Source organism: Mastigoproctus giganteus, chromosome 14 (genome assembly GCF_048544385.1).
Source record: "Mastigoproctus giganteus isolate SK-2022 chromosome 14, ASM4854438v1, whole genome shotgun sequence".
NCBI lineage: Eukaryota > Metazoa > Arthropoda > Arachnida > Uropygi > Thelyphonidae > Mastigoproctus > Mastigoproctus giganteus.
Window position 1 is genome coordinate 22,075,092 of NC_143588.1, and position 16,215 is coordinate 22,091,306.

The 16,215-nt window shown below is 37.2% G+C and overlaps 1 protein-coding gene across 3 annotated transcripts in view; it reads right to left on the bottom strand.

Annotated features, from left to right (window-relative positions):
- LOC150075010 (methylosome protein WDR77-like) overlaps positions 1-16,215 on the bottom strand; it is a 136,854-nt gene that overhangs the window by 85,958 nt on the left and 34,681 nt on the right. For all 3 annotated transcript variants that reach the window (XM_090388925.1, XM_090388924.1, XM_090388923.1), the window contains one exon: positions 8,486-8,671. In XM_090388925.1, coding sequence (XP_090245051.1) covers positions 8,486-8,671 — 186 coding nt within the window. The remainder of the gene's footprint in view (positions 1-8,485; positions 8,672-16,215) is intronic.

The following is a 16,215-nucleotide window of genomic DNA, read 5'->3' on the forward strand; positions in this document are numbered from 1 at the left end:
CATCATGCATGGTATCAAAAGTGCAGGCCGGTGGAGGCGGTTGTATGGTGTGGGACATGTTTCACTGGCAGGAACCTGGACTCATAGTGCTTGTGGAACAATGTATCAATGGTCTCCGCTATCGTCAACTGCTTGCTGACTGCGTTCACCCTGCTATGTTACACTTTTTCCTGAATGGCGATGATGTCTTACAAGATAACAATGTGCCGAGCCATCGGGCACGTTATGCACGAATGGTTTGAGGAACAGTTCTGACTTCCAGCATATCGATTGGCCTCCGAACTTCTCCCGATATCAATCCCATAGAGCAATTGTGGGACACTATGGAAAGGTATATCAGGCGTCTCTTTATACACCAATCACCTCCATACCTGCATTGCTGGCCACATCACACACAGCTTGGTTGGCCATACCTCCCAAACGCTTCCGACATCTTGTTGAATCAATGCCACGTCGAATAGCTGCTGTACTGAAGGCAAAAGGAGGACCTACAAAGTATTAGGTAGTGGTCATAATTCAGTGATCACTCAGTGTATGTTTATCCATGTTACAATAACTACATATATGGTTCTTTTCGTTGCTTCGATATTTTATTTCTTTTCAAAGAGAGGAAGTCAAAGAGCTCCAAGTGATTAGTAGAGTTGGGAGAACAGTAGAGACAACAGATGAATTTGACACAATGATGTACAGAGATTTTAAGCCAGAGAAGATCAAAGAGAGGAGATTCCAAATTGCCAAGTCTCTGACAGGGAATATCAGAACGGACATATGCACAAGTACCACCTTTGAGGCAAAAGGAATCATACAGCAAATAATTTGGACATCTGAGATGAGCAGTAGTTGAATCAACCAATAACTGAGATTCAGTCAGAAAAAGTACATGGGGTTTGGAAGACTGCAAGTGGAAATGGACATCGTTGAGATTAGAATTGAGACCACGTATATTTGTGAAATGAATTAGGAAGTCCTTGGGAGGTTTAGACCTTTTCACAGATAAGCTTGCTCTATTATTTTGACAATTCATGGTGTATTCAATAGTAAGAAAAAAGTGGGTGGGACATGCTGTATGAAGTAATGAAATTTTTGGATATGGCGTACATGTGATAAGAATATACCCAGATCCTTAACATAACGTGGCCTCGACAATGCTCCCCGCATACACACTACTCGGACTCCCTCCAGTCACTATCTGGCAGAGTAGAGGTAGCAAGATTATACACTAGCTGATCCGGAAGCCTCCTAGAGAGTTACCAATAGGTTTGGTCCGGTGTACTAACTAGCGGCCGGCCTGCGAGCACCTCCATAGCCAGGTGGGAAGGAGCAGCAGTGCGTAGCACACGCTTCTTGATTAGACTGGGGTTCAAGCCCGTCACCACCAAATACGGAGTATGCGGAAAGGTCAAGGAATGACCACCGCATATCCCGGAGCAATATGGCCTTAGTTGCTAATGCTCCTAAAAACCAAATAACAACAACCGGCCTGCGAACACCGTTTTAGAGCTGTACCCTCGAAATGTAAGGAATATTGGATCTCGCCACGACATTCATCATAACCTCAAAAATCATCAATCATACTGCATGATTGAAGAGATAGGGAAGGGTTGGCCGGATCTTAGCTCCAGAGACTAAACATGGGTTCCACCACTCCAAGCCTCCAATAAGCAAAGTGGTGGTATTTCACGGGTTGATGAGAGTCATCTACCACCTAGTACTGCCTGGTAACATAGAGGGGCGGCGTTCCTCCATGTGGTGTGGGCGCCACACCTCGACCCCTGCTTACGTTGGTTCACACCTGGGTGGTCACCCACCATGTACTTGTGCATGGAGGTTATACCCAGGATTACTAACAGTCCAACCATCGTGAAGGTGCAAGCAGAGGATTTGGCTGTCATAGAAGGTCCGGACTTCGCCGAAATTGGGTTCACTTGATTTGAGTGTCACCCGAATATCAGTTCCATCAGCGTTTTAGACTCCCAGGTAGCAAGTACAGCTTGTCTGGCATATCTGAGAGAATGTCTGTGACAACCTCAAGGACCAACTCAAGGTGTTTAGAAAGAGAGAGAAGTTGCACGCTGGAACACAAGAATGCCAGGGTGGAAGGGAATTGTCTTAGTGATGGGGCAACATTGTCTACTATAATGTCCAAATCTCTGAGTAGCCACTGGATACAAATACTGAATGGACAGTTGGCAAGTGTTTCACATTTCCCAGCATGGCTCAAAAATGGGTGTCTATATGGGGTGGTCTGGCAGAGATTTCAGTTTGAAAGCATACTGCAGAGATAACTGTTATTGTTATTTGGTTTTTAGGAGCATTAGCAACTAAAGCCATATTGCTCCGGGGATATGCAGTTGTCATTCCCTGACCTTTCCGCATTCCCCGTATTTGGTGGTCATGGGCTCGAACCCCGGTCTAATCAAGAAGCGTGTGCTACACACTGCTGCTCCTGCCCACGGAGGCACCACAGAGATAACTGTTGCTAACAAAGCGATAATGATAGTTCATTTACTTTGACATCGAGACTCTAGACAGGAGATGTCCGAATGTTCCAGATACAATACGAACAGTGCCGGACCAAGGTATTTTCGCTCCCAGGGCAGAAAGATTTTTCAGTGTCCCCTTTACTAAGGATACATATATTTTTTCATGATTTGTAAAATTTGGTGCCTCTTAAAGAATGCCGCCCCAAACAAGGGCCCTGCTAGCCTGTGCCTTAATCCGGCACTGAATACGAATCACATGATGGTGGAGATGGGATCCAACTGTCGGAGTACACCGAGTCTAGCAGATGTGTATACTTGAGAACCACAATCTAATTTAGAATAACATATAGGTGCAATCTTGATATATATAAAGAATAATAAACAAAAAATATCTAAAATATTTTTTAACCTCTGGTCTAAAAAATCTCAATCATTAAAATTAGTATAGCAACATTGTCTTCAGCAATCAAAAAAAACCTAACCTTTATTTACTTTCAGGGTTCTTCTACTGCATTAGTACAACAAATTTTCTGTTAATAATGTGGCTCCCATACATGAAAGTGTCAGAGATTAAATTTAGTGTAATAACTGTCATACATCTGTATTACACACAAACAAAACTGTCTTCACCAAACCGATATAGTAATAGTATTTGTCATATAGTGCGAGAAAGCAGCAAGCATTTGCTGCACTGAAAAAAAAAAAAAAAAAAAAAAACACATGTAGACAAGAAAACACAAATTATATGCTTCCCTCTTCACACAGGTAAGTATCCAGTTGACCTTTGAATGTATTCAAACTATCAGCCTCAACTACCTGTGAGGACAATTTATTACAGCTATCAATGACTCGCTTCCTAAAATAAAACTTCCTATAATCTAATCTAAACCTAAGCACTGTAATTTGAATTTACGACCCCTAGTTCTGGAATTCTTTAGAACAGTGAGAATTCTACCTTCATTCAATTTACTTATCCCTCTCAGAGCCTCAATCAGGTCACCTCTGCAGTGTCTGGTTGTCAAGCTCTGTAGCTCACATAATTGAAGCCTTTTCTCATACTGTCATCATCCTGCCAATCTCACCATTCGAGTTGCCAGCCTTTTGACCCTATAACGAAGTTCAATGTTTTTTTTTCAGATGAGGTCTCCATACTTTCACACAGTATTCCAAATATGGTCTTACAATTGCCTTATACAATGGGATTATGACCTCTCTATCTCTACAGGATAGTGTTCGATAAATCATCGATAGGACACCATGGACTTTCCTGGCTGCCTGTTTACACTGTTCAGAAAACTTCGTATCTGCCTGTATTGTAACTCCCAGATCCTGTTCCTCCACCACTGTTTTTAATTAAACCCCATGAAGTGTATAATTTATCTGTAGGTTGCTATTTGCCAAGTGTAAGGCCTTGCATTTAGTAACATTAAACCATAGCTGCCGCTTCTCTGACCATCTTTGAAGTCTGTTCAAGTCATCCTGAAGGAGCACTGCTTGGCACTAATCATTAACAATTCTGCCAATCTTCACATCATCTAAAAATTTTGATATCATGCTTTCTATCCCTTCATCAATGTCATTTATGAAAATGAGAAACAACAGTAGCCCAAGAACTGATCCCAGAAAAACCTGAATCCTGAAGTTACAATCTGAAGAATATCCATTAATTACAACTGTCTGCCTTTTGCCCTGCAGCCACTCAGCAATCTATCTTAGAATCTTACCAGTAATCCTGACCTGTTCAAACTAATACAGTAAAACAGTTGTTTTCAACCGGGGTGCCACAGCACCTTAGGGTACTGCACCAACATTGCAGGATGCCACATAATTTGGGTTTAAATTACTTTAAACATATATATATTTTTAATTTATATATTTATTTCATTATAAAAGGAACATCCTTATTATTGTTTTCCATAAACCACAACACTGATAGTATTTACATATATAAACTGATCATTCTATTTACAATTCCAAAATAAAAAAATATACAAAAAAACCTCACATTATAAAAGATAACAGTTTCATTACATATATTACATTATAGTTAACTTTTTGTATATATATATATATATCATATTTTTAAAGAGAGAGAGAGAGAGTCGGATCAAACAGGCAAAAATTGAGTAGGGGTTCCACAAAATAAAGTAAATTATTTAAGGGTGCCATTATTAAAAAAAAATGGTCGAAAACCACTGCAGTAACCTCTCGTGGGAGAGGGAGTCAAATGTTTTGCTAAAATCCAAATAAACTAAGTTGAAATTATTCCCTAAATCCAACTCAGAAGTAACTGTGTCAAAATAGCCTACTAAGTTAGTTAAGCATGATTTACTCTTAACAAAGCCATGTTGTGTGTCCTTCAGAATGCCATGTCCATCTATCTATGTCCCTGTATTGCTGGCGCACTATGGCCATAGATGCTGATGTACCAAATAAATCCCCAACCAACCCTGTATTGCATTCTTAATTACCCTTAGATTTTTCCTACTGCCGAAGTCAGACTAACCAGTCTGTAGTCACTAACTTCTAACTCTTAGAACTGCTTTAATGTATGTTGTATTGGAATGCACTTCTCCAATCCACAGGAATTTCCCAAGATGCTCTCACAATTAACCACAATGGTTCAATACATTCCCTGGCAGTCTCCCTCAAAACTACGGGGTATATGCCATCAACTCCAGGAGCCTTACTTGCCTTCATGCTCAAAAGATTTTCTAATAAACAATCATCTGCATAATTACAACATCGCTAATTTCAGATGGCTCAGCCTCTTTTTCAGCATGAAATGACTTTCATCCCTAAAGACAGATGCAAAGTACTTGTTCAATTCATCCGCAACATCATCTGGGTTGTCTAAGACTTTCACACACACCCAGTGCACAAGAATCCAATCTGATTCGCTTTTTTCTTTCTTGTATTCACTTACACGAAAAATTCATTGTCCCCATTCTTTGCTCTCTTAGCCAATGCTTTCTCATAAGCAGCTTTGGCTTTTCTGACCTTATTTGTGGTACTATTACAGATCAACTTGTACCTGTTATAGGCTTCAGTACTTTTCATTGCTCTGTAACTGTCTCATGATATCTTTTTCTGCTCTATCTGATGAGCCACCTCCGCTGTCATCCATTTCGGCAGCAATATTTTATTAAAGGTATGTATGTGTTCATGTCTTCTGTGATTTTTGCTTTAAAAGTATTCCATAATTCAAATGTATTCACCATTCCTCGGCAATCTACCCAGTTCACAGATGCCATACAGCGCCTTAAACTGTAGTAATGATGAGGTCAAGAATCTCACCCCTAGTACTTTCTCTAACATGCTGGTACAAATAATAATCTTCTAGTTTATTTTAAAAAGTTTTTTCCCCCTTATTAAAATTAACCCAGGGCAGATCAAAGTCTCGCATAATAAGACATTCATGCTTGCTTGCCTGCCCATTCCATCTGCATATAGCCTCTCATCGTATTCTTCACAATCTTCTGGTCTGTAGATTACTCCCACTCTCATTGTTCCTTTGCTTCTGACTAACTCACACCACACAGATTCTATGCTAGCAGATGTAACTTCAGACTCAGCAAAAGCTCGCACTCAGGCTGCTTTTGTCAAGAAGCATGACCACTCCACCCCTTCTATCTTCCCTAAATACATTATACATACCATAGTGGAACTCGTCATCACCAATTCTGGGTGGCACCGCATTTCCGTTGGCCCTATTATATCAGCATTAGTTGAGACTAAGTAATCCTCTATAGTTTACTATGCTTACACACCCCTTGAAATCATTTGGGTTTGTATCCCAAGCTATATCTTCCCTGTCATCTGAACCATTGCTAACCTCAGAACGTATCAACATCGGTTGTTGTGGCAACAAACAAGAATTCTTGAGCTGAGGGCAAGCATTACTTATTATTATTATTATTATTATTAGTTATATTGTGCAAGGAAGCCTGTGGCTTATGCTGCACCAGCCAAAAAAAATTCCCCGAGTTACCCTGAGAGAGAGAGAGATAAGTAAAAGGAAATCACCAAGAAAGAGAAGAATAATGATATCCAGCTCAGGACCCTGGGTGTGCCAAGCCCGTACTCACCAGATGTGAGCCCCTGGGGTTTGATCCATATCATCAAATAAACAGGGATCTAAATTACCCTTCTCCCCCTCCCCAATTAGCAGTTTCCCTGAACCCTTAGAGTATCCTCAATGATACTGGCAAAAATCCTTGCACCATCTTTGTTCAAATGAATACCATCTCTATAAAACAGATTACTACCTACAAATGCAGGCCATGTTGATAAAAATGAGTTAATCCACAAGGCTTTCACAGCATAGTCCCTCCTATTGTGTCTGGGCAGAACTGCAGACACGTACACATTGTGACCTAACTTGTGGCATTTTTTTATGCATAGTCCTATATTTCTCCAACAGATGTTGAGGCCGTGTATGCTGAATATCGTTAGTCCCCACACGAATAATAATCCTCTTTTTACCTCCCTTAAAATCTGACAATCTGTTGGTAGCATCATCAATTGTTGCTCCTGGTAAACACAATCTGGTTCTAGTTCATTTATCCAAAAAATGTTACCCGTTTCCCTGACAGTAGAGTCGCCCAAAAAAAAAAAAAAAAAAAACGCCTTTGACCAGAGCAGCCTGTACTTGACTATTCTTTTCTGGGTCCTGAATTGGGGTTTCATCTCCTGACAAATTGATATGGACCCATTTCTTGCTATTTAAAATAAACATTACTTAAAAATAAATTTTCTGTTTATAATCTGGGTTAATCAAAAACTCAAGAGTTTACAAGACAAGATTTTTTTTAAAGATTTTTCTTTAGCAACAACAGCCATTAGAGACTACAAGGACGAGGTTCTCCTACTGCAGGAGTGCAACAAAATATACCTTTATATTTGCTTACTCCGCTACAACAGCCATTCAGAAATGCACATCTTCATACTTTTTTCTGAAAACTAAATTAGCAATTGTCTATTTTTGGTTCTAAAATAATAAAAAAAAGGGGGGAGAGTAATGGGAGGGACACTGTAATACATACAAAGATTGAATTGCTTGATCACATATTTGTATGTATCTCTTAGCTATAAAAATATAATACAGTAAAACCTTGCTAATCCGGATCAAAATAGGAAAAATTCTTTCACAGTTGAGTATTGTACGTTGAAAGACATACGGGATTTAGGAAGGCAGATGAGTCACTCTGGCTGTGCAGAGAAGGAAGAAACATCACATTATCTTGTGTATTGTTCAGTATTGTTGTTGACTCTGAGTCGGACGGGTGTTATTGCTTAATTTGCATACTTCTTTATACATATATACGTGCATATTTTATATATTATGGGTTTATGTAATTGTTGGTTAAACCACAACACGGCTGCCTTATCAAGGTCCTCGTATGTAGACTGTTTCATAATTTTTCTGATAGTCATGCCTTTAATGCTATCAGATGTGCCCGCAAAATATAATACCTTTCTTTATTTTTTATGATGTCAAGTATGGTTTGGTTACCAACATTATAATGGTTCATTAAAGATTTAACGGATGCAACATTTTCAAACTTTTTATCATGACTTATAATGCTGCTTCTTGTCATGTATTTACGACTTGCAAAACATCTGTTTATACCTATTCTATTTATTACTTGAATTTTATGATTTCCGTGGATATATTTTTTTTAACTTTAGAGTTTTGAAGTGTCCCGGTTAATCTAGTCTTCTATCAATGGATAAATGTATTGTCTTTTTACAGTTTTTAAATAAAAGGCTCTACAGTGATATATATATAATTTTTATTTATTATAATCAGCACTACCTATATCATTAAATTTTCTATTTATTTGTTTTCTAAGTTTTTTTTGTCTTTTAGGACAATCATTTTCTTCACTAATCTGGATTATTGCTTAATCCAGATGACCTCTCCCCCAATTAATACACATTAAGGTTTACTGTAATACCATCTCAGTAAGGAAATGCAAGCATTCTGTAAAGGAATTTACCAGAATCTAATCCTAAAACAACCATACTATCGCCAAAACACATGCCATCGCATATTCCTGATTCTGTCTCTGTTACTGCAATAGATTTTTCAACATCTGGTGCTTCGTCTGGAATCTGAAAACAGCACACTGAACCAGTCCAATACCTTCCAGTAAGCGATGATGATCCCAAAACGAGCCTACCATCTGGAAGGTAAATGATAGAATTTATAGGTTTAATGCAGAAAACACTGTTGAAAACTCTTACAAATAAATAGTTTTGACAAAACAATGAAATGATATGAAAATTTGTTTTAGTTTTTTAATGTAACATGCCTGGTTAACAGATTTATTATTAGCCTGCTGATAACTGAAATGGAAGATATTTCACAATTTTCAAACAGCATATTTTCCTCAACAGTGGTTGACACACCATAAACAATTTCCTCATGGATGTGATTAGAAGACATATGCAAAAAAAATTATTTTGTCTTATTTTTTCATACATACATTGCAATTTACTTTATATGTATCATATATAATATGTAGTAAAATTAACACAAAATAATCAAGTTGATACTACTGTCGATAAGTTTTCATTATGAAGTTTAGCAATGATTTTTAACCCAGGTTACTGGATTTGTTATTTTTATTGTATTTTAAGTTACCTAATTTTGCAGTTGAAATAATGATACACTGCAGTTCATGATAGATATCAAAAAATATATTTTTTTGGCTTAACAAGAAGATATAGTGGTAGCAATACTAATTTTACAAAAAAAACCTATTGTAATTTATATTTTTATATTATTATTATTATTTTTTTTAATATAAAATACTGCAATGCACAGTACACTATAATCCAAAGAGTATCCAGCACAAGAGTTTCATACTGACATCACCCCTACTCACTTCAACTGCATGTTGATCTCCTTGCCCCCAGATATAGTGGTAGCAATACTAATTTTACAAAAAAAACCTATTGTAATTTATATTTTTATATTATTATTATTTTTTTTAATATAAAATACTGCAATGCACAGTACACTATAATCCAAAGAGTATCCAGCACAAGAGTTTCATACTGACATCACCCCTACTCACTTCAACTGCATGTTGATCTCCTTGCCCCCCCCCCCCCACCCAGTAAGCTTTCCGTCAATGAATAACAAACTACAGCAGTTGCACAGTCCTCCAATCCCCATGCAGAACAGCGACCAGCTGAGCTACTGATGTGGGACGTATTGGTCTGGCTCTTGTTCAGTGTTCCAGTTCATCCCATAGCTGTTCCATAGGTTCAAATTGGGACTCTGTGCCAGACATTCCATCTACTCAAAAGTTGTAGGCCGAATATCACAACTTACCCTCCTCCAAACTTCACTGTTGGTACAAAGCACTTTGGCAGCAAATGTTTTCCAAGAAATCTCCTGTCTCACATCCACATCTACCCACCTAATCAAAATAGGGTGTAGTGACACTTGTCACACTTTTAACAGTTATACATTTGTTGCACCATACAAGGCAAGACAGCTAATGGTGGTTGATGTTGGTGCTGCCATTCTTCCATGAAAACAGAGGCTGTTTATACAGACCTCAAACCCCTATTAATGCTTTAAATTCCCGATTGATGTTTTGCAGGATTGTCATACTATCCTTCTGGTCACGTGCATCCATGGTTTTCCTGTGCATTGCTAGACAGTGGTGGCAATGTCTCACTTCCATTTAGTGATAATATCACTGACAGCTGACTTTGTTACAGTGCAGGTTGTCAGAATTGTACAAGCCAGACCGTGACATCTGACCATAAGACCCCTCTCAAAATTAGTAAGCTTTCTTTGTATACTGGCCTAAGTCACTTGTTTTTTTTTTTTTTTGGAAGGTTCAATGAACTATGAAAACAGTTTTTGGAGAGTAATGTATATATGTCACAGCAGTATAACTGTCCCATCACATACCCCACAAAAGGCTGGTAACCCATCTGGGGGACATTCCGAATACTCGAAATAAGCTCAGAGGTAAAAACAAGATGGTTGTCAAGGATAACGACCCAGGCAATGGATATAGGTCTGTAATTAAGGATATTAAAGTAGCTACCTGAAATGTTAGGGGAATAAATCATAGATTGGATGAATTAACCATGGAATTAGAAAATAGAAATATTGATATATCAGTCATTACACAAAACAAAAAAAGAAGAATGAAGGATCTAGAGAAATAGGTAAGTTCATAATGATACACTCAGGCATACCAAATGATTTGTGGGCATCATTAGAAGTTGCAGTTATAATTAAAAAAGAATGGAAAAACAAAATATTAGATATCACCTGGAATGTTCAAATTAAGACTAAAAATCCTATCATATACAATAACAATCATTGGCATCTATGCACCAGTAGAAAGCAACATTGATGAAACTGTAGAATTTTATGATAAATGAACACTTCATATACTAGCAGGAGATTTTAATTGAAGGGTTGGTGCTCAATCAATAGACAAATGTATAGGTTCAGAAGGTGAACCCATGGTCAACGATAATGAAAGATGTCTCACAGACTTCTGCATTTTTAATAAACTTAAAATCAAAAATACATTTTTCAGACACAAGAATATCCATAAATTCACATGGGAAGCAAGAAACACAAAATCTATAATAGACTATATTATCATTAATGAAAATTTAAATAAAATTAGACACAGTAAGATTAGAGGCAGTGAAATTGACAGTGATTACTACCTACTAGAAAGTACTTTCAAATTAAAAATAAATTATTTTAATAAAAAGGAAAAAAAAAAAAATTCCAACCAACAAAAACTAAGAAATTAAAAATACATTTGTTGGAAGATAAAAGAACTAAATTACTGTATGAAAGTCGATTGAAAGATGAAAGTGATAATGTTGAGGGAATCTGGTCAAACAAAAAAATCAATTCTGGATGTTGCTGAAGAAAGCCTTGGATACAAACCTATAAAAAATAAAAACTAGTTAAGAACTTGGAATGAAGAATAGAAACAAACAATTGATGAGAAAATAAAGGCATATAAACTGCTCTACAAAGTAAAGACCTACATCTACTCATAAAATATAAAAAGCATAGAGCAGAAGTCAGAAAACTAAGCAGAAGAATAGGATGAGATGACTGGGATAAATTTGTTAGGATGAGATGACTGGGATAAATTTGTTAAATTCTTAAGAGGGTGATATCATGGACCCACAGAGACGTTTCACAATTTTTAAGAAATTAAAACTAAACACAAATGATCAAATAAATCCACTATTCCAAACAAAAATCAAAAAAGCCCAGGCAGCATAGACAGTTTGAATGTACAACTGTATGGTGGCACCTTACTAAAAAATGCACTACTAAAATAATTTAACATCATATGGAATAAGCAACAGATACCGAGAGATTGGGAAACAGGAATAGTAATCAATTTACAAAAAAAAAAAAAAAAAAAAAAAAGGGCACCAGAAATAACCGCCAACAACTACAGAGGGATTACACTGCTATGAACTGCATCAAAGCTATACTCTAATATACGAAAGCAGGGGTGTCAAACTGACGGCCCGCGATGGGCATTTTTGCGGCCTGCACAGCCTCCACTGCTTTCTGTGATTGCAAAATTTCCAGAATTTTCCATTGCCTATTTAACCAATAGTTTTGAATGCTGACAATTAGTTTTACTGTGGCTTTCATATTGTTTGATTCAGTTACGTCGTAATGCAAGTGAGCTAATATTTATGTTGCAATTTCTATTTAATAAAATCAGGAAACAAACAGTTTTGTGTTGCAACTCTTATACACACACAATTATGATGTGATGTCGCTTTCCAAGCCAACCAGAAAGAGAAAGGTTGTTGGTGAGGAGAGAATTCCAAGAAAGATGGGAACTGAGTTATTTTTGCAGAGGTAAATGGTATTTTTATTATTTTTTTTGTTAGTTTTTGGCGCATCGGCTTCTGTGGCCATAATGCACCTCCCAAAGTTTTTGCATTTTACTCTGATCCAAGCCTGAGGCGGGATTCGAACCCGCAACCTTTGGGTCACCTGGCTAGCTTGGTCGGCAAAATTTGTGTGTATTATTTGCAATGAATCAATTAGTGTCAATAAAAGAGTACAATATTAAACAACACTATGATACAATTCACAAAGAAGCATTTTTTCCCGCTTCAAGAGAAGAAAAACTAAAGGATATGAAAAACTTACTTCAAAAGGCAGCAAAATATAATTACAAAAATTAACAAAGGCAGTGATGAAATCAGCTATTTACTCGCAAAGCATTCCAAACCTTTCAGTGAAGGCTCTGTGGTTAAGGAATCATGATAAAAGCAGCTGAAAATGTCTGTCCCAGAAATGTGAAAGTGTTCCAAGAAATTTCGTTGTCAAGAAACAGTGGCTAAAAGGATAACCAAGATAGACAACCTGCGTGAACAACTGCAGGAAGCATCTGCAATGTTTTTCAATTGCACTTGATGAAAGTAATGATATTCAAGACATGGTGCAAGTTGCACTGTTTCTTCAAGCCTGCGATGACAATTTGAAAATAACTGAAGAGTTTTTGGAAATGATTCCCATCCATGGAACTACTACTGGGGAAGACATTTGTGATATCGTATGGAGCATTCTGGAGAAATACAAGTGGCGAAGGTAAAGAAAGCCTGCACGAGAAGCACACAAAAGTTCGATGAAATTTACTGGTAAAAGTACTTTGCCGTAACGACATTTGTATTGTTGCTCGCTCGGTAAACAGACTGTGGGTGTTATTGGTCTGGAGTAGAAATTGAATCCCATGGGAGATTGAAACCCTCCCGAAGTGGAGGGGGTAACCTGACCTTTTTTTCTTTAGAATCACTGGTGGACTAGCGGATAAATTGTTTATTAAGGAAAAAAAAAAGGGCAAAGGAAGCCCACACGAGAAGCACGGCAAACGTCAAAAAAGTTTACCGGTGAAAATACGTTACGAACATTTTTTATGACTCCAGAACTTCCAATATGACTCTGTTCGTGATTCAATTAGTGATTCTAAAGAAAAAAGGTCAGGTTACCAACTTCGAGAGGGTTTCAAGCTTCCATGGCATTCAACTTCTACTCCAGATCGACAGAGTGAGCAACAATACAAATGCCGTTACGGCAAAGTACTTTTACCGGTAAATTTCATTGAACTTTTGCATGCTTCTCGTGCAGGCTTTCTTTACCTTAGCCATACAAGCTTGCTCTCAAGAGACTCATGGCTCTGACTACCAATGACACTCCACCGATGACAGGCAAAGTCAAAGTATTTGTATCAACACTGAAGGACAAGTATCTGGACAAACAAAAATTAGTCTCTCCACTACATTATTCATCAACAGGTTCTGTGTTTGAAAATACTGGAAATGGACTATGTGCTGAAGACCGTGGCCAAAACTGTGAACTTCATCCTGCCCAGAAGACTGAATCACCTCCAGTTTGCTCTCCTTCTTAAGGACTTGGAAAGTGAATTTTATTTTATTTTTTTAAATTTTTTTTTTTATAGCAGCATTAACAGATAAGGCCATATTGCTCCAGGGGGATATGCGGTGGTCATTCCCCGACCTTTCCGCATCCTCCTTATTTGGTGGGCACAGGCTCGAACCCCGGTCTAATCCTGCTCCTGCCCACCTGGCTACAGAGGTGCCAGGAAAGTGAATTTGAAGGGCTGCCATACTATACAGAGGTTTATTTGTTGTCTTGCCACAATGTACTAAACAGGTTTTTTTTTTAAACTTTTGGAAGAAATAACATTGTTTCTAGAAACAAAAGGTCAGGATGTATCACTTCTGAAGGATCAGTCTTGGGTACAAGATCTGGCCTTCCTAGTAGATATTACAGGTCACTTAAATGATCTAAACATCAAACTACAAGGGAAAGATCAGTTGATAACAGACATGCACTGGCTAGTTTAAGTTGATTGTTTGGCAAAATCAATTAAAAGAGGGTATTCTGACTTACTTTTCTATGTGTGAACAGTTGAAAAATCAGTCAAAGTTACACCTTTTCAAAATATTGTGAGAGAATAGAAAAGATTAAAGACGAATTTGGTAGGCACTTTAAAGATTTCAAGGAGCACCAAGAAGATTTTTTTCTTTTCACGGGTCCTTTTTCTTTTAATGTGTAGAAAACTCCCATTTCCATACAAATGGAACTAATTCATCTGCAGAATTACTCAATTTTAAGAGAAATACCGAGAAGTTGGGTTCCCAAAAATCTACTCATATTTAGGGCAAAAATATCCAGAGATATGCAAGTTTGCCGCACAAAAATTCTACGTTACTTTGGGAGCACATATTTATGTGAACAACTGTTTTCGTGTACGAAAGTTAACAAAACAGCCCACAGATCAAGGCTAACTGATGCCAATCTTTTTTCCATAATGAAGGTTGTGCCTTCTCAATCTTTAACTCCAAATCTCGCAAAGTTGGTTGCAAACAAAAACTGAGTCAAATGTCTGGCAAAAAGGCCTAGATGACTTAATTTCATGTATATTTCCTCATTGAAATATTGTATTATCTGGAATAAACTTGCTTTTCATTATTCATTCTGTTGTTTATCCAGACTTTTATTTCCTTTCAATTAGTTATTAGTGCATTCTCAGCTGCGAGTATCAATCAGTAACAAGCAACAACTGAGCAATTAAAAAGCATCCTCAGGCTTAGCAATGGCAAGGTTCATAGGCCGTGTGTGGCATTCATGAGTTACACTAATAAGGGAAATGACCCGCGGCACAAATGAGGTTGACACTCCTGTAATAAAGAATAAACTTAATAAATATAGTGAACAATTTTTAGAAGAACAACGTGGGTTCAGAAAAAGATGTACAATAGATGCCATTTTCTCATTACAACAAATTTTGGAGAAAAGAAGAGAATTTAACATACCAACATTCCTGCTGTTTATTGATTATGAAAAAGCATATGACAATGTAAACCGGAAAAAAACTTTGGCGGATTTTACACGAAGAAAATACTCCAATCCAACTGCGGAAAGCGATACAAAGCCTATATAAAAACTCAGAAGTTTGCATAAAATATTCTAATGGCCAACTATCAAATCCAATTAACACCAATAAAGGAGTCAAACAAGGATGTGGACTATCACCAAATTTATTTAATATTTACATCAATACAAACAACTGAAACAAAATTAGGATTGCACAACATTACTTTAAAATCAGCCCTCTCCTATAGTTGTGTCTTAGGTTATAAATAAAAGATGCAAAAAACCTACAAGCAACACAAACGAGATTTTTAAGACCATTAGTAGGCTTTACAAGGCTAGATCAAAGAAATTCAGATATTCATGAGAAATTAAAAGTAGATAATATAGTAGATGACATAAAACGATATCAGAAAAAAATGGACCAGTCACATGAAAGAATGAACCCAAACTGGATCCCAAAATTGGCATTTAAACTACAAACCTACAGGGGGGAGAGAGAGAGAGAGAGAGAGAGAGAGAGAGAGAGAGACACAGACAGAGAGAGAGAGAGTTTTCAGATCATAAATCAAATTTGAAGTGCCAAATTCTTGTTCATGAAATTAAAAGCTCATCATGAATCTGTAGATTACTGTAATCCACAATGCTTTCCAATTTTTTTTTTGTTGTCACAAATGAAAATTTTGATACACCTTTATTTGAAAAGGGTTAAAATGGCTCTAAGGTGACAGTATTTTCAAATGATCTGAAGCAGCTGGCTAAAGATATTAAATTTTTTTCTTTATTAGAATGATGCAA